The 23,209-nt window shown below is 33.4% G+C and overlaps 1 protein-coding gene across 1 annotated transcript in view; it reads right to left on the reverse strand.

Annotated features, from left to right (window-relative positions):
* The window catches only part of LOC114342807 (dynein beta chain, ciliary), a 399,165-nt gene extending 380,911 nt beyond the window's left edge, over positions 1–18,254 (reverse strand). The window contains exons 1-2 of the mRNA XM_050645369.1: positions 18,004–18,254; positions 9,151–9,269 (exon numbers count right to left, since the gene is read on the reverse strand). Coding sequence (XP_050501326.1) covers positions 9,151–9,269; positions 18,004–18,241 — 357 coding nt within the window. The 5' untranslated portion in view covers positions 18,242–18,254. The remainder of the gene's footprint in view (positions 1–9,150; positions 9,270–18,003) is intronic.
* Between the last annotated feature and the right edge of the window lie 4,955 nt (positions 18,255–23,209).

Consider the following 23,209-nt stretch of genomic DNA (forward strand, 5'->3'; position numbering starts at 1 on the left):
AAAAACTGTACCTTGAGAGACACAACCGTTTCATATTAATCTATAAATGGAACATTGGCTACCCGTCTAAAACAAATTGCTCGGATAAACCAATTATTTTCGGATATTCCAATTACAGAGACATATTAAATCAGATGATCAGATTCTTTTAAATATTAGGAAATTTTCATTACCTAAATTGACTCTAAAAATAGTCGATTTGCTTAGTGCAATTATTTCTTAATCAATAGTTATTACTAGTTTTACCGTATCTTTTAGACAAACTGTGTCTTTTCTCATGATAATAAGCAAATAAATTGGATATGGTAACGAGAATAAATATTGATTATTATTCCTAAAAATAAACTCTCTTTATGATGACACTGCATGCAACTTTTAAGACAACTATCAGAAAAGAAAACTATAAAATAGAAAACTTCATTTTGCAAGTACATTGCAACTTACAATATGGCTAAATCTTAATAAAGTTACTTTTGATATTTTCTTTGCGAATATGACACATTCTTATTAGAAATAGAACAAAATTGTTTTAGAATTAAAGTTAGACACTTAAAAATAATTTTTTTTAACATATTATGTTATATTAATACATAGTTTACGCGACTTATGTCTCAAAAATTATTTTTGTTAATGATCTAGTCTAGCATATAGGCCTGGATTCCGCGTACCAAAAAAAGTTTATTAATAGCAAGCTGAAAATTTGTTAATAAGTTTATATATGGGAACACTGGAACAGGAAGAGTTTTAATTGTGGAACGTGATTTTAATTGTGGAACTTGCCATCCTGACAAGTTTATGATTGTGAAATCTAGCAGGCTGTTTTTAAGTTTATTCAATAGCAAACTTTATATAATATATGAAAAAATGTTTGTCCGACAAATATATTGGGCATTTTAGTAAGTCCGACACGTAGAATATGTTCAAATGCCAAGAATTATGTTGGTGCTAAATAAAACTCTGATTTTTGCATAAGAGTTTAATGAAAAGGTAACAAATCCACTGGAAGTTCTGTCCGATAAAATACATGGGACGTTTTCGTAGTCTGACGTTCGAAACTTTTAACCTGTTTCACATTAAAAATTTACCGTGTTCCAGTGTTTCCGTACATCAAAGTTTGTTCGACTAGACACCGTTAAGCTATTAACAAATTTTCAGTTTGCTATTAATAAACTTTTTTGGTACGCGGGATCCAGGCCAAATATGCTATATGCCAAATCAATCTTGAAAAAACAAATAAGTTTTTTTAGAAATTTGCGAGATTGTATATCTTAAGACGGTTTTTCAACTACAGAATAAGTATATCATGATATTTATACTAAAGATACTTTGCAGCTAAAATGCCACATCATTCCGGAGTACGACTTTTATCTACGGCCAAACCCTAAGAAAACTCTAGTATGCGCTTATCATCTGAACAACTAACATACTAGGTAAAGAAGATGAATATAAACTGGCGGGATAACTCTTAGAAAACCGCACGGAACCAAAATTTCCAAACCAAAGCAAAAATTTCCTCAAGTAATAATATACTTTAACATCAACCCTGGCTTTATCTTTTTCTGTAGCAGAGTACTCGCAGCTTCCGTTTGTACACGCTTCGCTCATCCATACCACGTTGATCGCGATATAAATGGAACTGCTTGAAAAATAACTCCAAGATATTCCCTATAATAAAAATTGCTCTTAACAACATCACAAGAAAAATTATTTCTGGGATTAAAAAAAAGAAATAAGACCATCACATGCTTGATCAGCACGACACCCATCAAGATTAAAATCTAGTAGTAGTTTTATGAGTAGCAACGAACAAAACATGTTAGAAGCCTTCGTAGACTGCCAAATTAACTACCGATATGGATATATAATTAAATACATATATGCCAAAACGTCGCAACTAGTGTTAGAGTGGGTGATCTTCGTGAAGACAAAAATTCCTAATACAACGTGGAGTATGACACTATATCACCGAAACACAGTTCGCTACGCTTTTGGAATATACATATTATGTAAAAGTGAAAATCTTATAAAACAAAGACAATGATAAGACAATGACAAAGATAGGACAAAGGCATAAATATAAACGGAGAAAAGCTTAGCCATTTGAGGAATGCGGATGATGTTGTGCTAATTTCTGATTGGATAGATGAGGCCAAGAAATTTCTAAATCAGTTCTACCTTTCCTCTTTAGAAGGAGGATTAAATATCAATATATCTAAGACCGAAATAATGGCAAATCTTGTCTTCTTCTAAAGGCGCCTATCTTCTAGAGATGTTGGCGACCAGATTGACCCACCTTATTCTATTCATAGCAGCTCGAAATATATATCAGTTCATGAGTGTCCACAGGGAGGGCAGGGGGCAGCTGCCCCCCCCTAAAGAGGACGATGCGAGTGTAAAATTGGTGAATAAGCAATATAGAAAAATACAAAGTTGTAACTTAATTTTGATTTTGAATGCAACCAGTCTGTTTCTACATTCTAGCTGGGACAAAAAACCACATAAACTTAACAAAACTAATGAAAATTTGAGATCTACTATTATGTTATTTACCTAATATTTTTTAAATCTGAAAGCAACAGCAACCACCCCTGAATTCGTAGAACCAAATATTTTGATCGCCTTATGAATTATGAGTTCTGGGAATACATGTAGCTCAAACCGGAAGTATTTCCAAGAACAACATATAAGTCTAAATATGCAATTCAACGAATTTTAGATTCTTTGAACTTTTAGCACAAGCTTTGCTCTAGGATTCATTATTCATTTCAGTTTTTCAGTCATTCTTTAGCTTTAGTAAATAGTAGATGTAGAAGTAATAAGTTGCAAGAGTGATCTCCCGAATTTTGATATTTGTACGAGTGTTTTGTGTCTTTGGTGTATTTATTTTACGATGGATATTCGGAAATTTAAAAAAACATAGACAGAACGCAGAGAACGTAACAAACACTTTATTGCATGAAGCCAATTTGATAGCCAAAGAATGCGGTTTTGAATTATCTACCTCTAGAACTGTAAACAAGCAGCACACATAGAAGCAATCAACCACCTGATACGCCTAGTGAATACTAGAGGAGATCCATGATTCTTCCGTTTCTGAATTCTATCATATCTTCTCTAGGGACATGGTTTTCCGAAGAAAATACGCCAGCCTTCGCTCTCAGACTCCTGCATCTCAAGCATTTTTCAAAAATTGATTTAAATTGCCTTTAATTATAACTAAGACAATCCTTAAACCACTATGAAATAGATGGAATGGATGCAGAGCTAGAAGTATGGGTAGAACATTGGAATAAAAAACGCCTTAATAATAAGTTAGAAAACTTCAACACCGTTGAAATTTTTGAACTGGTTCGAGCGTCCACTACTTTTTATCCATCATAATAATTACCGGAAATTCTCGTAACATTGCCTTGCACTACGTGTACAGTTGAGAAGTCGTTCAGAAGTCTTCGAAGAATAAAAACATGGTTGCGGAGTACAACGGCCGAAGATCGCCTTAATGGGTTAGCTCTAATGAGCATTTGAGCATTAATCGGAAACAAATATTACCAAAAAGAAAGAGTTTGTAGAGAAAGTTTTACAAGAATTTACAATTGATCCGCGTAAATTGTTGTTTAAATAATAGTGTTTAGGAACAGACAATTTATCTTGCTTCACAAATCGAAGGATTATCCAGGAGGAAATAAACTTGTTAAATTTGCATCACGTTTTTGTAAAAAGCATTAAAAAATTTTTAAATATTTAAATTTTATTTAGTTTGCTTCATTTTTGTATGAAGGCGTTGAGTTATAATTTTGGCTCCAAAAACGTAATTTTCAAGACTTTTCTGAGGGAAACCCCTTCCTCCTCTCCCCTCTCAGTGAAGACTTTCAATTTACGTCTATATTTATTATTGCTTATCTAACATATTTTTTTATTTCTCAAATCTGCCCCCCCCCCTAGTTTTGACCCTGCGGACGCCCATGGATCAGTTGACGCTAGACCAGTTCACTTCCTAAGATTGGCCAGCCAGGATATACATATACGTCCAGGGCCTCTCTTGCCCTCAATCTTTCCTTGTAGAATTAACTGTAGAAATCGGTATTTATTATTACGCATAATGTGGCCGAAGTAAGCCAATTTTCTGTTCTTTTACGGTGTTAATAATTTATTTGTCATTTGTAAGCGTCTGGAGAATAGTTGTGTGGTGTATATATGAGACCCTCATCAAACGTCGGCGTCGGTAGCACCACATTTCAAACCCCTCTAATCATTTTATGGCATCTTCTGTAAGACTCCAGCTTGGAGGACACTAAAGAAGTAAAATCTGAGAATTCTTATGCGTATATTCATACTTCTTCTTCTTCTTCTTCTTCTTTTTGTATAGACATGACTATGTCTGTTTTTTCAATGTGCTTCTAGTTAGTTGTCGTTCCATCGTTTTCGTGGTCTTCACACTGATCGTCTTACTATTGGGGAGCCGTCTCTGACTGTCCTGACTACCTTATTTGTTGTCATTCGGCTTATGTGGTCATTCCACGCAGTTAAATGATAAAAGCCTAACCCAATTGAACTTACGAAGTAAAATGAAGATCGGAACATGGAACGTGCAAAGTTTGTATGAAGCTGGGAAGCTGACTAACGTAATCCAAGAAGTAAAGAGATTGAAGATATATGTCTTGGGGATAGCAGAAACATGGTGGCCAGATGTAGGAAGGTGTGCTGTCGAAGGGGCAGTTATGTACTATTCTGGAAACCAGGATAAAAACCACAGAAAGGGAGTAGGTATAATAATCACGAGCAAATTATCTGCATCGGTAATACAGTTCTTCCCACTCTCAGACCGTATGGCCTTACTCAAACTGAAAGCCAGTCCAGTCAATATCAACATAATTCAGGTTTATGCCCCAACATCGGACTCAACAGAAGAAGATATAGAAATGTTCTACGCAGAACTTAAACAACTGCTTAGTAACGTGAAGAGACATGAAGTAAACCTCATAATGGGCGACTTTAATGCCAAGATAGGGAGAGGTAGAGACGACGATTTAATAGGCCCGTACGGCCTGGGAGAGAGAAATGACCGAGGCGAACGACTATATCAATTTTGCCAAGAGGAAGATATGAAAATATCTAATACCTGGTTCAAGCTACCACCTAGACGCTTATATACATGGAAAGCCCCAGCGGACCGCCCCGAGAGTATAGTTCGAAACCAGATCGATTACATAATGGTTAACAAAAGATTTGGATCATCAATAACTAGAACTTGTACATACCCTGGCGCCGATGTTCCATCAGACCATGTCCTTCTCTTAGCAGAAATAAAAATAAAAATCACTAATATGAGGAGACCTAAACCAGAACCAACAATAGACTATGCTAAACTTAAAGATGAGAATACCAGAAGAGAATTAAGTATGAAATTAAACAAAGAACTAACAAAGAATACCAAAGTAGAACTAGAAAGAGAAGTTAATTTGGATAACACATGGAGAGCCATAGAGGAAACAATGACGGATACAGTTAAAAAAGAGTTAGGTTATAAACAAAAAATACAAAAGAAAAGTTGGATGACTGACGAAATCCTGGCAATGTTCGAAGAAAGAAGAAAACATAAAAACCAAGGGAACCGAGAAAAATATCGAGAACAACAACAACGCATAAGAACAGAGATAAGAACGGCAAAAAATTAAGTGGCTAAAGCAACAGTGTGAGGAAATGGAACAGTTACAAAAACAACATGATGACCACAAACTACATAAGAAACTAAAGGAGGTAGCTGGAATATACAGAAAAAAGAAATTTTCTAACTTAGAAAATGAACAAGGAAAAATGGCACAAGATGATAGAGAGAGGAAACTCATATGGGAAAAATACATCAAAAATCTCTTTGCAGACGAGAGGCCTGAGATAGAAGTCGTTCAGGAACAAGTGATAGATATTAACAACCTATCTGGTCCCGAGATCACAATTGAAGAAATTACTAGAGCAATAAATACCTCGAAAGACGGAAAAGCAGTTGGACCTGACAAAATTCCTGTTGAGTTACTCAGATTGTTAGATGAAGAGGGAATTACGATACTCCAAAGATTTTTCAACCAAATCTATAAAAAAGGAAAATTCCCTGTCCAATGGCTTGTATCTACCTTTATCCCTTTGCCAAAAAAGAACAACGCAACAAAGTGTCAAGAGCACCGACTGATAAGTCTGATGAGCCATTCTTTAAAAATATTCCTCAAAGTTCTTCACTACAGAATCTCCACAAAATGCGATAAGGTTATTGGTTGCTCACAATTTGGATTTCGAAAAGGCCTGGGTACCAGGGAAGCACTAGTTGCAACCCAAGTGCTAGCTCAGAACTGCTACGATCAAAGGAAAGATGTAATGATGTGCTTTATGGATTATGAAAAAGCCTTCGATCGAGTACAACATCATAAACTCGTACATATACTAAAACAACTCGACATAGATCAAAAAGATATTCGTTGCATAGAGGCTCTTTACTGGAATCAAACAGCTGTCGTCAAGGTGGATAATGAAACAACGCAAGCTCAAAAAATTCTCAGAGGTGTAAGACAGGGATGCATTCTCTCCCCACTACTGTTCAATCTATATTCAGAAAGTATCTTCCAAGAAGCTCTTGAGGAATGCGAAAGCTGCATCAAAGTGAATGGTACCTGGGTCAATAATATACGATATGCGGATGATTCGGTCTTAATAGCAGACAATATAGAAGACCTCCAAACCTTCTTAATAAAATTGGAGAGCATAGCGAGAACATGGGACTTAGCATCAACATAAAAAAGACGAAGTTCCTTATAATCAGCCGTCAATTATGTCAACATCAAAATGCAAGACTAGCTGATGTAGAGCGCGTAAGAAAGTTTAAGTACCTGGGAACCTGGCTATGTGAAGACTGGATGTCGGATATGGAAATTAAATGTCGGATAGAAAGAGCCAGAAGTGCATTCATGAAATTCAGAAACGTCTTTACGAACTCTGACTTTGACCTAAACCTAAGATTAAGATTCACAAAATGCTATATATGGTCGGTGCTCCTATATGGCATGGAAGGATGGACTTTAAAAATAAACACAATGAATAAGCTAGAGGCATTTGAGATGTGGATCTATCGACGAATCCTTAAAGTTCCCTGGACCTCAAGAATAACAAATGAAGAAATCCTGAGAAGAATTGGTACAGAACGACAACTGATGTGCACAATTAAACAGAGAAAAACGGCATACCTGGGACACATAATTAGAAATGAAAGATATCAGTTTCTGCAAACCTTAATTGAAGGAAAGATCGAAGGAAGAAGGGGAGTGGGCAGGAAGAAAATGTCATGGCTCCGTAATGTCAAACAATGGACAGGACTAAAAAACGCGTGATCGCGAACATCCATTAGTGAATTGCATAAGAATAAGAAGAAGGTCATTCCATGCTATTCTTCTGGTTTTTACGCAGTTATTAATGTTATCCACCTTGCATCTCCGTCGTATATCTGTACTTCTAGCTCTGTCCCATAGAGTCTTACCATCGATTTTTCGAAAGGTTTTCATCTCCGCTGTTTCGAGCAATATTTTGTCGCTTATGTCATTATTGGTCTGATGACTGTTTTGTAAATTCTGCCTTTCATTTCTTTTTCGATATTTTTATTTCTCCATATTGTGTCATTCAGGAAACTTGCGGCTCTGTTTGCTCTATTCACTTGACCTTCCACTTCTGTTTCGAGCCTTCCGTAGCTAGATAGTGTGATGCCTAGGTATTTAAACATCACTTGTTCTATTATCTGACCTTTCAGCTCCAATTTACATCTTATTGGGTCTGCTGTTATAACCTTGAATTTTGTCTTTTTTGGGGAAATTAACATGTTAAATTTTCTGGCGGTTATGTTAAATTGGTGCAGCATACGTTGTAAATCATTTTCACTTTGAGAGATTAGTATTGAATCGTCTGCATAGCAGATTATTTTAAATTTTAAATTATTTTTCTCCCATTTGGTATTCTTTTTTTGTTCTTAATTTTTTTATTATTTCGTCCATGATCAGGTTGAACAATAAAGGACTCAAGGAATCCCCTTGTCTTATCCCATTGCTGGCTTAAATTGGGTCAGTTAGTTCATCTTCCACTTTTACTTTTATTGTGTTGTTCTGGTAGATTTTTCGACTGTTTTAATTATTCCTAGAGGTATCTCTCTCGAGTATAACAAATGGATAACGTCCTTTAATGTGACCCTGTCAAATGCTTTCTTAAGGTCGACGAAACATAAATATGCCGGTTTGTTCTATTCCAACGATTTCTGAACTTGCCTCATTATAAAAATAGCGTCAGTGCATGATCTTCCTAACCTAAAACGATCTAAAACCTTGTTGTTCTTCTGCTAATGGTATCTATAATTTCATTCAATTTGTTTGTTACCACTTAAAGATATAAATCTTGTAGTCAGTGAAAATATAAGCGTTGGAAGAAAATTCGTAGGCTAAGTAATGGCCTATAAACGATATTTACATAGGAAAACATAATCAAACCATTGAGCTTCTACATCGTATAAAAATTACTTGGGCAGCTTTTGGAACGTTGAACCATATTTTTAAATTATTCGACTTCCCAATATGTCTTAAAAGAATAACCTTTAACCCTTTAATAGCAATATTAAATTGTAACCGGGCAGGTCAGGTGGCTGGAATTCCAGATATCAAAAGGAAAAAGCGTAGATATACCGGAATCAAGACCGAGAGATAATGTCTACCGAAGTAGAGGTCGTCCACCAACACGATGGAGTGACGATCTAAAACGTTACCAAAACAACTAAATGCAAGAGGCACAAAATTAAAACAGATGGAAAAGTATGCGGGAGATCTATGTTCAGTAGTGGACAAGAAAATATTAAATGGCGATTCGTGGACGATGCTTTAGGACGCATGTAAGGTGAATTTACGGATATGGCCTCTAAGGGGTCAATTTCATCTCTTATCATATAATTTATTTTATCAAGTTTATTCACTTCTAGAAAGGAGATCAAGAAATTTTTCAGTCTAATAGAAACTTTCTATATAAGAAGAAAATATGTTATACAAAATATAATATTTAATTTTTAGATGATACTTTAATAGAGCAATAAATGTATAGTCACTAAATAATAATAAATAGAACTCAACTATTTACCTCGTCTACAAGTGACGCTAGCTGATCAATTATTTTAGGTGAAAGGTCTCCTGGTATTACGGTTTCGGATGGCGTTATTTTACATACAGGAATTGGTGCCTTCTTGATGAAATAAACGCCTGTAAAAAATAATTAAAGTAGTAATAATATCTCACATCTACGCATAATATATTCAATAGAGTGTGTGTTCACAAAGAGGGGATGGCATTAGATAAACTTTTTGCCACAGATATTTGAAAGTTGAAGATTGAAGATGTCATATTAAATTTTTATTTTAGAATCTTTAAGAAATTGTATGATAATATCATTAATAGTTTTGGTATTGAAATATTCAATAGAGATGGACAAAAAAGTTGATTAGAACTTGAACTTCGTCATCACACTGCCAGTTTCGAAGCTACACAAGCTACTTATTAGTCCAGGGCGCATTTGTTTTGAGATGGACGTTGAGAGGTGACTCAAATTTTTTTGCAGAAATTACTTGAAAATAACTCAAATAATAATATTTGAGTTATCCTCCCTCTCAAAAAGGTCCGGAACATTGTTTAAATAATCAAAATGTCAAAAAATGAAGGAACAATTCGATTTTTTTCTTCGTTTTTTGATTATAACTTTAAAAGTTTTCATTTCCGAGAAATGTTGTACCGACATAAAAGTTGCGTAATTAAATTTCCTACAATATAAAATTGGTTAAAAAATTTAAAAAATAGTCAACTTGTTGCAAAATAGCAAAATTTATGCTACACTTAGGAACTTCATATTTCACCCAGAAAAACTTTATAATACAGTAAAACAATACTATAAATTTCATTAAAATCGGTTCCATAGATTTTGCAAAATAAATTTTGCAATCCAGCTTTCGCAAACAAAAAAATCATTTTTTCAAAATGTTACAGGACTGAAAATAAAGCAGATAGCAAGTTGAAATTTTTTTTGCGTATAGAACTGTACTGTACCTTTCATTTGCAATTTACAAAATTAAAATCGATTAACTACCACGGCGTCAGGAATTTTTTTAAAATAAACATTAATTATTGGTGCTACGCGCAGGACAGCGGTGTTCGATTCACACAAGTTGATTTCCACCAAAATTTCTTCCAATCTTTATCTAATATATTATTTTGTTACTCTATATTTTGTTGTATTTTAATATTTTAATTCCACAAAAATCAAACTAATTTTATTATTGTTTGTGAAATATTGTTTAAACAATTGCATATGTTTAAAAATAATAAACTTTTATTCTCCAAGTTAAAATATATGAACAAAGAAAGTTTTTGCTAAAAAAAGTGTTATTTCAAAGGATAGAGTATGTGTTTTTATTTTGCAATACACAAATTTATTTATTTATATCGAAATGTAATAAAAATTAAAATGTATGAATCATTATTAAAGGTCATTGGAATGCCCAATCAGAGCAAACTATCCGCTGTCCTGCGCCTAGCACCAATAATTAATGTATATTTAAAAAAATTCCTGACGCCGTGGTAACGGCAAAAACTGCAAATAAAAGATATAGTACACTTCTATATGCAAAAAAAAATTCAACTTGCTATCTGCTTTATTTTCAGTCCTGTAACATTTTGAAAAAATGATTTTTTTTTGCGAAAGCTGGATTGCAAAATTTATTTTGCAAAATCTATTGAACCGATCTTAATGAAATTTACAGTGTTGTTTTATTGTATCATAAAATTTTTCTGAGTGAAATATGAAGGCCCTAAGTGTAGCATAAATGGTTGAAAAACGTAAAATGCGAATACTTGTTTTTGTATATTTTTTTCGCAATTATTGCTATTTTGCCACAAAGGTGACTATTTTTTTAAATTTTAACCAATTCTATATTGTAGGAAATTTAATTACGCAACTTTTATATTAGTACAACTTTTCTCGGAAATGAATACTTTTAAAGTTATAATCAAAAAACGGAGAAAAGAATCGAATTTTGCCTTCATTTTTTGACATTTTGATTATTTAAACAATGTTCCGGACCTTTTTGAGAGGGAGGATAACTCAAATATTATTATTTGAGTTATTTTCAAGCAACTTCTGCAAAAAAATTTGAGTCACCTCTCAACGTCCAAATGTACTAATATTTTTACAGATGCGCCCTGGTCTATATATGGAATCATCTGATATTTCTTATTATTTCGTGCGAATTTAAAAAAAACGAACACACGAGGTCAAACGATATTTATTTTAAAGCAATTTAATCACAAGTACATAACAATTAAATAAAACAATAAATTATTTAAAAAACAAATTGAAACTAGTTGTTTTAAAGTCAATAGCATAAAAAATTTCAATATGAAACTAATAATGTTTAAATTGTTTTTATGTATTTATGTTTTTTTTTGGTAGTCAGTGTTTTCACCTCTAGTCCGTATGCAAGCTTCAATTTGCGTGGGCACGCTACTAATCAAATTATCAACATTTTGTTGTGGTAGGTTGTTCCATTCTTCAAGAACAACTTGTACTAGCCGTGCGGTGTTTTGTGGTTTATCCCGGCGAGCTCTAATTTTTCTTTTAGGCATATCCCCACAAATACTCTATAGGGTTAAGCTCGGGTGAGCAAGCAGGTCACTCCAAACAAGGGATATCTTCTGCTTCAATGAAGTCTCTAGTCACTCTAATGGCATGTGAAAGTCTATTATGACGCATGAAAATTAAATTTTCTCCTGTTGCACCTTTATAGAGCCTAACTACAGGTTATCAACATACCAGTGAGCAGTTAAGGTGGATTGGATGAAAATTAAGGGAGTTTTTTTACGGATCACAATGCCTCTCCAGAACATTACACTTCCTCCTTTATATAGGTGAACCGATCGGACAGTTTTCGTTCTTTGCTTGTCTTCTTCGACCTCTAAGTACACGATTTCATGGTACATTTGATTTTACACAAATCTTGGCTTCTTCTGGAAATATCACATTTTGTCAATTCCCAATGTTCCAGTTTTGGTGATGAAGACACCAATTTAGGCGATCAATATTGTGCTACCTGGATAACTCGGGAACCCATAAGTTTCTCCTACTGTATACTTCTTGGCATGAACTCTGCTTCTTATCGTTTCAACTGAAACAGTTACGCCTGTAGCTTCCAAAAGTTGCCTTTGGAGCTGCAGGTGAGAAATGGTTGGGTGTCTTCCAGCTGATTTTACAATTAAACGATCGTGGCGAGCAGTTATTACTTTTTGGCGACTTTCCCTTGCTTTATTTTTTAACTTTCCTAATTCCTGTTACCTAGCATAGGTTTTGGACAGAACGCTCTGTGTTACGCCTAGCTCTGCAGCTATGTCCCTCTGAGAACATTACTTGCTTCACAAGACCAATAATCGTTCCCCGTTGTAAGTCCTATAACCCCACATAAGGCATATTTTCGTTTTTGGACGCAAAAGATAGTTTATTTATTTTCGTTCAATTCAAGCAAACAATCTATACCGTACTGAGCTGTACTAGCTGATTGTCTTAAGGCAGGTTCTCATTAGTCAACCTCATTGATCAATAGCGTTGATTCTATGCAACTGAACATAGTATTCAAATTCACACTATTTCAAGGATATTGAATTCGGTCTACAAAGTGCTAACTTTAATAATGGCTGTAAAGAAGAAAATTGTGCATGCTGGCGTTCGCATTGGGTGTGAATATTTAAAAACGTACTTAAAAATAGGAAAACAAGAACATCTCTGACTCTCTTTTGCAACGGAAACACCTCTTAAACCTTTTGGTTTATGGTGATTTATGTTTATACAAATCATCTGTTCCTGTACCACTTTTATTTGCTTTTAATATTTTATTCAGTTCAACTTTGTAGGTTGTCCGGATACTTTTAGTTTTATTTTTAATATCGTTTAGAGTCAGGATTTCTATTTCCATTCCAAAACGATTAGCTTCATAGCTTTTTCCCGCTTTATTATATTTTTACATTGTTCACTAATAATTATCCATAGCACTCCTCTCTCTGGTACCTATAGTTCTAGAAACTTGTAGATATGGTTGTCTCTCCATTTAAAATTTGACATTGTTCACGAAATTATAATATTGCTACGGTTTTCACAAAGAATTTAACCTCATCTCATATGCTTACTATTTAACTCCACAAAATACAAGTCAACGCAACTGAACGCTAGTTCTCACTGTCAAGCATGGTTCTATTTGATAGAATCATTTCCATTGATCTAGCAAAAGTAGGAAGGCTTTTCACTTTTATTGAAATACCATATGATAGAACAATATCGCTGAATCGACGTTCATATAAATCTATTTTTCTTCTATAGCATAGAATCAAGGATATTGATCAATGAGATTGACTAATGAGAACCCACCTTTATCGATTTGTTTATTTTCAATAAAAACCTTTATTCTTCGCAACAATAACAAGTTTTTTCAAAAGAAATAAATATTACTTTGAAATACATGGTGATTCCATATAAGTTTGGTTGTGTGAATAATATGGTATGTATCTTTTATCACTAAATGTGTTGTCCAATGTACGAAATATTCGTTAAATGTTTCTTTAGATCCCATTATTTGCACAAGCCTTGTGTTAAATATTCTATAGGTTGTTTTTAATGTCCTTTCTAGTGGATAAATATCTTCAACATAGAAAACTTAATTAAATTCTTGAAGATACCAAAATTATTTAATTATGATTTACAATTTATTGTCATCGACAAATCACTTTTTAAAACGTCATCATCATCAATGGTGTTACAGCCCTATGAAAAAGCCTCGACCTTCCCAAGTCTATTACGCCAGTCAGTCCTATCCATTGCCAGTTTGCTGCGCCTATTTTTCTCATTTTTCTCCCATCCTCATCTACACCATCCTTCCATCTAACTTTTGACCTACCCCTATTTCTACTTCCCACAGGTTGTGACATAAGGATTCTTCTAGGAGGGTCGTTATGCTGTGATCTTGCTAGATGTCCTACCCATCGTAGCCTTCCTATTCTTATAAGAGATACTACGTCTTTACCACCAAATATATGTTTATATCTGTGGTATACCTCGTAGTTGTACCTCCTCCTCCAAATACCACTTTCACAGATGCCACCGAATATTCCTCTCAGGATCCTTCATTCAAATATAAGCAGAAGGTTTTCATCTGCCTTGGAGATGGTCCATGTCTCCGATCCATATGTCAACACTGGTTGTATAAGGGTTTTGTATATGGTTATTTTTATTTTTTGGCTTAAGTTTCTGCTTCTCATATGTCTACTCAGTCCAAAATAGCATTTGTTCGCTAGGATTATCCTTCGCTTGATTTCTTCCGTCATGACGTTCTCCTTGGTGATCAGGGAGCCTAAGTATGTGAATTTGTCCACCACTTCAAAGGTACAGTTATCAACAGTGAATTGGTGACCGATGTTTCTGGCTCTATTGTTGGGTGTTGATGCCAACATCTTAGTTTTCTCCTCGTTTACTTTCAGGCCCATATTTTTTGAGGCATTTGAAAAGGTGGTATACATTTCTTCTAGTTTGCGTGTTGTGCAGGCAACTAGGCCCACGTCACCTACATACCAAAATTTGGGATAATTTATTAAAAATATTTCCTCTGTTGTCTATTCGTGCATCTCTGACCGCCTTTTTCAAAGCTATGTTGAAGGGGAGACACGCCAGCGCATCTCCCTGTCGCAACCCAACATTTGTTTCAAACGTCACTTCTGTTTAAACTGATAAGGCAGCTAAAATTTTAATATCAGTTCTAATATTTACATAAATATAATTAATTCTTCTTTTTTTAATCTTGGTATGTATTTCTCATTTATTTTACCAGCCGTTTCACGGAAGCATAAGTACAATAAATATAAACCATAGCAAATTTTCTGTAAATATATAATGGTATTAATTATCATTATTTAACATTTTTTCATTCTTTAACTATCTTTATCAGTATTTCATTCTCTTTTATTATATATTATTCATTATCATTGTTCTATCATTCACGCAAGTACAGTAAATATAAACTGTTGCAAATTGTGTGCAAATATCAAATAGATAATATCAATCGTTATGCTATATCCTTTTTTATCATTTTTAGTCATCTTTGATAATTTTTCATTATTACCATTTATTTACCATTATTTATTATACTTTTTTATTCTTCATCATTTATGATACACATTTATGTACACAAGCATTAGTACGATCAATATAAACTATAACAAAAATGCTTTGTAAATAAATATGTAATTCGAATGTTATTCTTTATCATTTTTTATCATTTAATATTTATCATTCTTTATCATGCTGAATAATTCTTTATCATTTTGTATCATTCTTTATCATCATTTAACATTCGATCAATATAAACTATAACAAAAATGCGTTGTAAATATGTAATTCGAATGTTATTCTTTATCATTTTTTATCATTTAATATTTATCATCGTTTATCATGCTGAATAATTCTTTATAATTTTGTATCATTCTTTATCATAATTTACATTCATCATATCATTTTTTTATTAATTTTTTATGGTTCGCTATTATTTTTTATCATTTTTCTATAATTCACAATGGCACAGGTACAATAAATAATAATAGCGAATGTTCTTTAAATATACGATTCGACTGTTGTTCTGTATTATTATTTTTTATTATTTATCATGTTTTATCATTCTTTGCCATTATTTATATCATTCTTTATGGTTTTTATCATTCCTATCATCATATTTTCTAATCCCCTGAAAAAGCATGAGACCCCAGATTTTTAGAAACTTAGGATTTTATATTTTAGACGCATAAGTATAGGATCTATATAAATCTGGATCCCGCGTATGAAAAAAAAGTTGATTAATAGCAAGCTCAAAATTTGTTAATAACTTAAGGGTGTCTAGTCAGATAAACTTTGATATATGGGAACACTGGAACAGGTGCAGTTTTAATTGTGGAACATGTTAAAAATTTGGAACGGTCAGACCACGAAAACGGCACATGTATTTTGTCCGACAGAACAGACTAAAACTCTCCGAACAGAGATTAAACTCTCATGCAAAAATCAGACGCTATTTATCACCTGTCATAATTTCTGTCACTTGACATATTCTACATGTTCTACTCATTAAAACGCCCATTTGGTGATATATAGCAGACTGATTTTTGCATGAGAGTTTAATCTCTGTTCGGAGAGTTTAAGTCTGTTCTGTCGGAGAAAATAAATATGCCGTTTTCGTGGTGTGACCGTTCCAAATTTTTAACCTGTTCCACAATTAAAACTGCCCCTGTTCCAGTGTTCCCATATATCAAAGTTTATCCGACTAGACATCCTTAAGCTATTAACAAATTTTCAGCTTGCTATTAATCAACTTTTTTTTCATACGCGGGATCCAGACCTAGTAGAAAACGTAACTTTACAATAAATTAAATAAAAAAAGGCAATTAGTTTTAAATATTTAACAACTTTTTGTCATTGTGTATTTATTTTCTAATTACGCTGATTTGATGATGATAATTTTTTTGTAAAAGAAGAAGAAAAACAAATTGTTAAAAATCTTGAAAGTTCTAGTTTTTGAAGTTATACTTCTTTAGTCGCGTTTGGAAGTAAATGTATATGTGCGCGAATTCACCAAAATCTTGGTGCTACGCGCAGATGAAACGTTATACATTTGCTCTGATTGGGTATTACAATGACCTGTCAAAAATTGTTTAATATGGCGGCTATGGGTAAACAAATGTGTAAATACTAGTATTTATTGTTGTGAGGACAGAGACAAAAGTAAGTTTATAATTGTAATGACTTTTTAAATAGTTTTTAAAAGCAACAGGTATTTAATTGTAAATGGTTTAGTATTGTAATAAAAAATTACATACCTATTTTAAAAGTGTAAAATGTAGGTACTAATGCTTCGATTAACATAATTTGATAACCAACAAAATTTCTACCAATCTTCATCTAATATATTGTTTTCTTACTCGATGTTTTGTTATATTTTAGCAAGCAACTGTCAAAAAGTTTAAAACGTTCAGTTGGTGTGTCTTTCCACATCACTGATGTGTCTAAGTGGCTGAATGTTAATTTGATTTATAACCTAATGACCCTAATATACACGAGTTCGATCCCCAATGCAAATCTTCGTTTTTTATACATTTTATGATTGTAAGTATATTTATTGTATAATTTTTTTTTTAGAAAACACGTACCTATTTAGTTAAAATTTTTGCCAACAACTGATCAGAAATCATTTCTCTGTGGCATTTTTCAATGTGTTTTATTCTTTTATTTTTTTTTAATTTTTGGTATTGTTTTAATAAAAATTTTTTGGAAAGTAGTAAGTATTAAAATTAGTTTAATATTGAAATAAAATAAGAATTTTACGTGCGTACAAAGTACACACATATTCTTTTTTTATATATATAATAAAACCTGTTAATAACAATTTATTCTAAAAATAAGAAGAAGTACGTCGTGTAGATTTTCGTAAATATGATTTTGTTTTTTTTTTGTCTTTGCTTGCTGGTTTATTGTCTTATAGTATCATTTATGGACATCATTATTGAATATTTGATTTGCAACGTATTAATGTGAATTTGCCATGAATAACTTACTGTTTTTGATTGGTATGTCTACTACATTTTGATATGTGATGATTTTGAAAATCTCCGCAATTATTATAATACATTAAGTACATTTTTTATATATTGAGAACGACTTCCGAAGTGGAATTCTAGACGTCAAATAAACTTAGTTTTAACCACAATTTTTAAGCCACAATTTTAAAGTAAAATCGTGGCTTATTTCCACCAAAAATAATAAATTACATTATGATGCCATCAAAAATAGCTTCAGAAAAATATTAATTGGGAAGAAACCAAAACTAAACAATATAATAAAAAAATGTAACGGTTACATACATACCCTTGCTTTTTAGTTGAGCTAATGGAAATCCATTTGCAGCTACAAGCTGTGCTGTTGGTGTTAACACAATGACCAGGAGAACTGGATGAGGTCTTTCTAAAAACTTTTTGACTACAGCTTTGTGATCTTCAGTGTTCATCATTCGGCTCCATTTTTCGGGCTTTAGTTTTAATGTTTTTTGTACGTAACTACCTAGATATTCCAATCTATTGTCTATTTGAGGAGGTTGTGCTTCCATTTCTTGTTGTTATTTTTTACTATGTTCTAGAACAAATACATGTCATTAGATATAAGAGAATCTGGTTTAAAATTTCAAGTATAAAATGAAATATCGACCTTATTTCTGCTTTGAGATATGGCCACGACCGCTGAAATAACTTTGTAAAACCAAACTTTGTCAACATTTCTGGCATCATCTTATTACTTACTTACTTACTTACTTACTTTCCGTTTCCGAAACACCAACAACTTTAAATTCTGTATTTCCAATGGTTGGCCACATAGATGGCCCTGCCATTTGCTAAAATTAAGTCTTCTTCTGCGCAGGTCTCTCTCATCTCTGTGCATTATAGTAGATGCCGGCTGGTCTGAACCGCGCCACAGTCGCAGGTATCGTCCTTGGTATCCCCATTTTTTCAGGTTACGAGCACAACGTTAAACGCCTGTTCTTAATCTGTCTAGAGCTTTCCAAGTCGGATACGGTAAATTGTGTCCAGCAGCCATTTCTTCTGAGGGAGGAAAATGTGTCGCGGTAGCTGACGCTTGCCATAGGTGTATTCGGCGCGTTTCTGACGTTTCGTGGATGGATCTTGATGTTTTCAGGAAGCTTTTCCGAGATCTCAGTCTGCTTGACTGAGTTTGGTAATCATATAAGGGGTGTCTCCGGTCCGCCTGCTGCTTTTTTCGTTCTACCTCTGACGTGACCTTCCTCCTGATAGGTGGTGGAGCAATCCCAGCTATGGGAAATACCTCTTCGATAGGTGTCGGTTTCAGCCAACCCGATATTATACGAACCGTTTCATTATATATTACACGAACCGTTACATCACCGGATGACATGAAAGGAGCCTCCACGTAGATTGTGATCACTTGTGAATACAATCGGGCGTCCCCTGGAAACGAGTAATGTCGGCTAATCCTTTCAACACCGGTGCACCAACAACACAGATTCAATCAGATTCAAAACGGCATCATCTTATGGGACAAAGACATTTTTGACAATAAAAATGATCGTAATTTACCAAATGAAAACATTTGGTTTCAGCCCAAATGGTGAAGCAAAACTGTGCCCCTCCGCCCTTTAAACTTCCTATTCGTGATCTTTTAAAAAGATGTTTTCCTAGGACACGAATGGGTAGACGAGGAACACTCGAGTGGTCTGCAATATATCCAGATCTTACGGGATACGGACGTTTCGCCCCCGCCGTTTCGCCCCCGACCGTTTCGCCCCCGCCGTTTCGTCCCCAGCCGTTTCGCCTCCAAACTTTTTCGCCCCCGAACCGTTTCGCCCCCGGGATTTTACCTAACATTTTTAACTAGTTGCATTGAGTTATAAATACAATGTGAGTAATACATTTACCTATTGATCATTTTTTGTTCTTAGCTTAGGTTAGGTTAGGTTAGGTTAGGTCCGTAAATTGTAAGTAAGGCAAAATTAGTTTTCTGAGAACAAAATCCTTTGTGTAAGAAAATAAGTAAAATTATTTCTGAGAACAATTTTGTATTAATCCTGTCTATCTACTATAAATATGTGTAACAAAGCACTTCTAAGAAAAACAAACAAAAAAATGAGCAATAGGTAAATGTATTACTAACATTGTATTTATAACTCAATGCAACTAGTTAAAAATGTTAGGTAAAATCCCGGGGGCAAAACGGTTCGGGGGCAAAACGGTTCGGGGGCGACACGGCTGGGGGCGAAACGGCGGGGGCGAAACGGTCGGGGGCGAAACGGCGGGGGCGAAACGCCCGTAAATCAGATCTTACACCACTTGATTTTTCCTATAGGGTTATGTAAATTCAAAAATGTACATCGATCTTCAACAACGTTACAAGATCGTTCAAGAAGATTGATATCTTCGGTTCAATTACTTTCAAGAGGGAGGTGGGTGACAATTTGTACATTTAATTCACGTAAAAAGCAATTTATCAAATGAACATTTTTTTTGTCTAAATAATTATGCTAATGTTTAGGTATATTGCTGAATAGAGAATTAAATAAACATTCACATGAGCTATCAGATATCTCCCATTTCCATTTAAGAAAATTATTGATTACGTCATCAGGTCCAGGTGGATAACGTCACTATCATAGTATGATATATATGCCAAAAAATCTTAATTTAAAAATAACTTGGGACAACCTAGGACCAACTAGGTACTACCTTGAAACTTCCAATGGGATAAACTGAGATAAATCTGAAATAAACTTGAACCAACCTGGGACTAACTTGGTACTAACTTGGTAGTCCCAACGGGATAAACTGAGACCCTAATTAGAAGGAGAAAATACAAAGTCAAATATACTAAGAACCAACAGATACAATTTGAATATCTTACTATTTAACAAGAGTCTCGAAACACACTTAATACTCTCCTAAATTTTGATGCGTTGACTGCATCTGCACAACGGAAAATAAAATAGAAATGAAAGGTATGCCTTTTTATAGAAAAATAAATCGTCGTTTTGGAAGAAGAATGCTACAACTCAAAAATTACCATTTTTGAGCTTTACCCTCTAACCAACTCTAAATGTTAAACTTTATTATGGGAAAAATTGTCAGAAGTTGCACTCATGTAATTACCGCTAAATGGCGACCTATAACAGTTTGACTTTGTCAAACCCATGCATTACATTTTATGGAAGAGCGTCGCAATATAGTTGTGTTTCAGTTGTTGTGGAAGTTACCACGTGTTTTTTGGAGAACAGTGTTACAAGTTAAAAAAGGAACGTATTTTTTGGGTATTCTGTATTTAATATTTAATGCAAGACAGTTACATTTCGTCTTAGGTAAGTATTCCTTACAGGATATGTGCATTTATATAGAATTATTATGAGCAATAGAGTAACATTTCAACAAATTTTGGGAAAAACTGTTACAAATGCTAATTACAGGTAAAAAGGTGAGAACAAGAAAGGTCTTTCTATTTATACTTAAATGATAATAATGGGCTCTTTAATATTGTAAAAGATTTTACCTCTCATTTTTTACCTTATCTAAACCCTAAACAAAAGCAACTTTGACATTTAACAATGCGTTAGTTAGATGGCTCTACTCGAGTTACTTGGAAACAAAAAAAGAATGAAGAGAATTGCTCCATGGGAAGCCGAGACAATGCATTTTTTTAACGTAGGTATACCGATTTTGAACTTTGAGATTCCATTTTCTCCAACCTAATTTTTGATTGGAATTTTGGTATTTTTCACTCGTAATATCGATAGTTTTTATTATAATAATATATATTACAAGTCTTTTAAAGATATGAAATTTTGTGTAGAGAAAGAGGACCGAAATAAACAGGTGATGGTTTGAAAATTACCATCCTATTGTTCATATATTTGCCGTACATGCCGGTCAACTTTGACCGGTTGTATCTCAGAAACCACTCATCGCAATTAAACGCCTTTTCTTTTAAAAGAAGCGCCATGCCGCGTTCTTTATAATTAGGCCAGGAACCGAAGCTTTTCACCTCGCAATTTTTACAGAATGGATCGATTTTCTTGAAAATTTAAAAATAAGTAGTAGATAGTCCAAGGATCAAAATCTATATGACTCCGAAAGACGCTTTTACCATGGGGGTGGTTGCCACCCCATCTCGGGGGGTGGAAATTTTTTATTATATTTTGACCACCAAAGTTGATAAAAACATTCATTGTAAGCATAAAATGTTCTATGCATTTTTTTGATAAAATTAATAGTTTTCGATTTATTCGCTATTGAAAATGTCAGTTTTGTATAGAAAAAAATCAATGTTTTTCTATAAACTCATTTACGATTCACTCAATTTATTCACTCAATTTTTGCCGTAGAAAAATTTTTTTCAAACCAAGTTCTTGGGAATTAAATAAGCTACAATTTTGTATTAAAACATTTTTTCGTATCTCTGATGCTAATCTATCTATTCTGAAGAAAATTGCATTTTTTACCAAACTACAAAAATTAGTTATTCGCTTTTAACTCCAGTTTTTTAAAAACTAATCATTCCAAGCCAGTCAGACTTCTAAAATCTATTAATAATACATAAACAAATAAGAATAAATAAGGCCAATGCCTAAAAATACCCCTAACTTACATTATTATGCTTCCAATTGGATTTCTCCTTTTTTTTTCAAAAAATGATTTTGGTTTTTTAACCGTAACTTTTTTATTTTGTATTCTAGGAAGTTCGGTAAACAACTATTTTGTAGGTTTTTACAAGATCTATTAGCTTGTTAATATTAAATCTTTTTAAAATCCTCAGTCGCAAAAAGAGGTGAAATTGAATGGGTTGTTAAGGTGGTTTTTGCATGTTATTATAAATTTTAATTGTCAATGGCTCACTCAATTTTTGCCGTAGAACAAATTTTTGTAAACCAGGTTCTTGGGAATTAAATAAGCTACAATGTCATATTTAAAAGTTTTTTCTTATCTCTGCTACAAAAATTTGTTATTCGCTTTTAACTCAATTTTTTTAAAAACTAATCATTCTAAGCCGGTCAAACTTCTAAAACCTATTAATTATACATAAATAAAAAAGGCCAAATAAGGTTAATGACTAATTTTAATTATGGTGATGATTAGGGGGTTGCTTGCTATCACTTTTTCGATGAAAAAAATAAGGATTGACATTCATTTCATTATAAGTCACTTAATTCTTGAGCTAGAGACTTTGTTTTTATTTCTGGAGATAGATATTTTTAAGTAGTTTAAATAAGTTTAAATAAGTTGTCTTTGAAAAATGCATAGTTTTCCCGTCATTTGACTTTGAAACTACATTATTTAGCATTTGACGAAGAAGAGCCGACATATAATAAACTATAGCTCGATTAGTATTGGTCATAAAGAAAATTAAAAAAAAAGTTTTGTTTATTTTTTCAAAAGGTACATTTTTGTTAAGTGAAGTTGTTTTCTTAAAACGAAAATTTTGGAGTTATTAGCAAAAAACTTAATAAAAACATTGATTTTTTCGATATAAAACTAACACTTTCGATAGCGAATAAATCGAA

This window comes from Diabrotica virgifera, chromosome 3, assembly GCF_917563875.1.
Source record: "Diabrotica virgifera virgifera chromosome 3, PGI_DIABVI_V3a".
NCBI classification, from domain to species: domain Eukaryota; kingdom Metazoa; phylum Arthropoda; class Insecta; order Coleoptera; family Chrysomelidae; genus Diabrotica; species Diabrotica virgifera.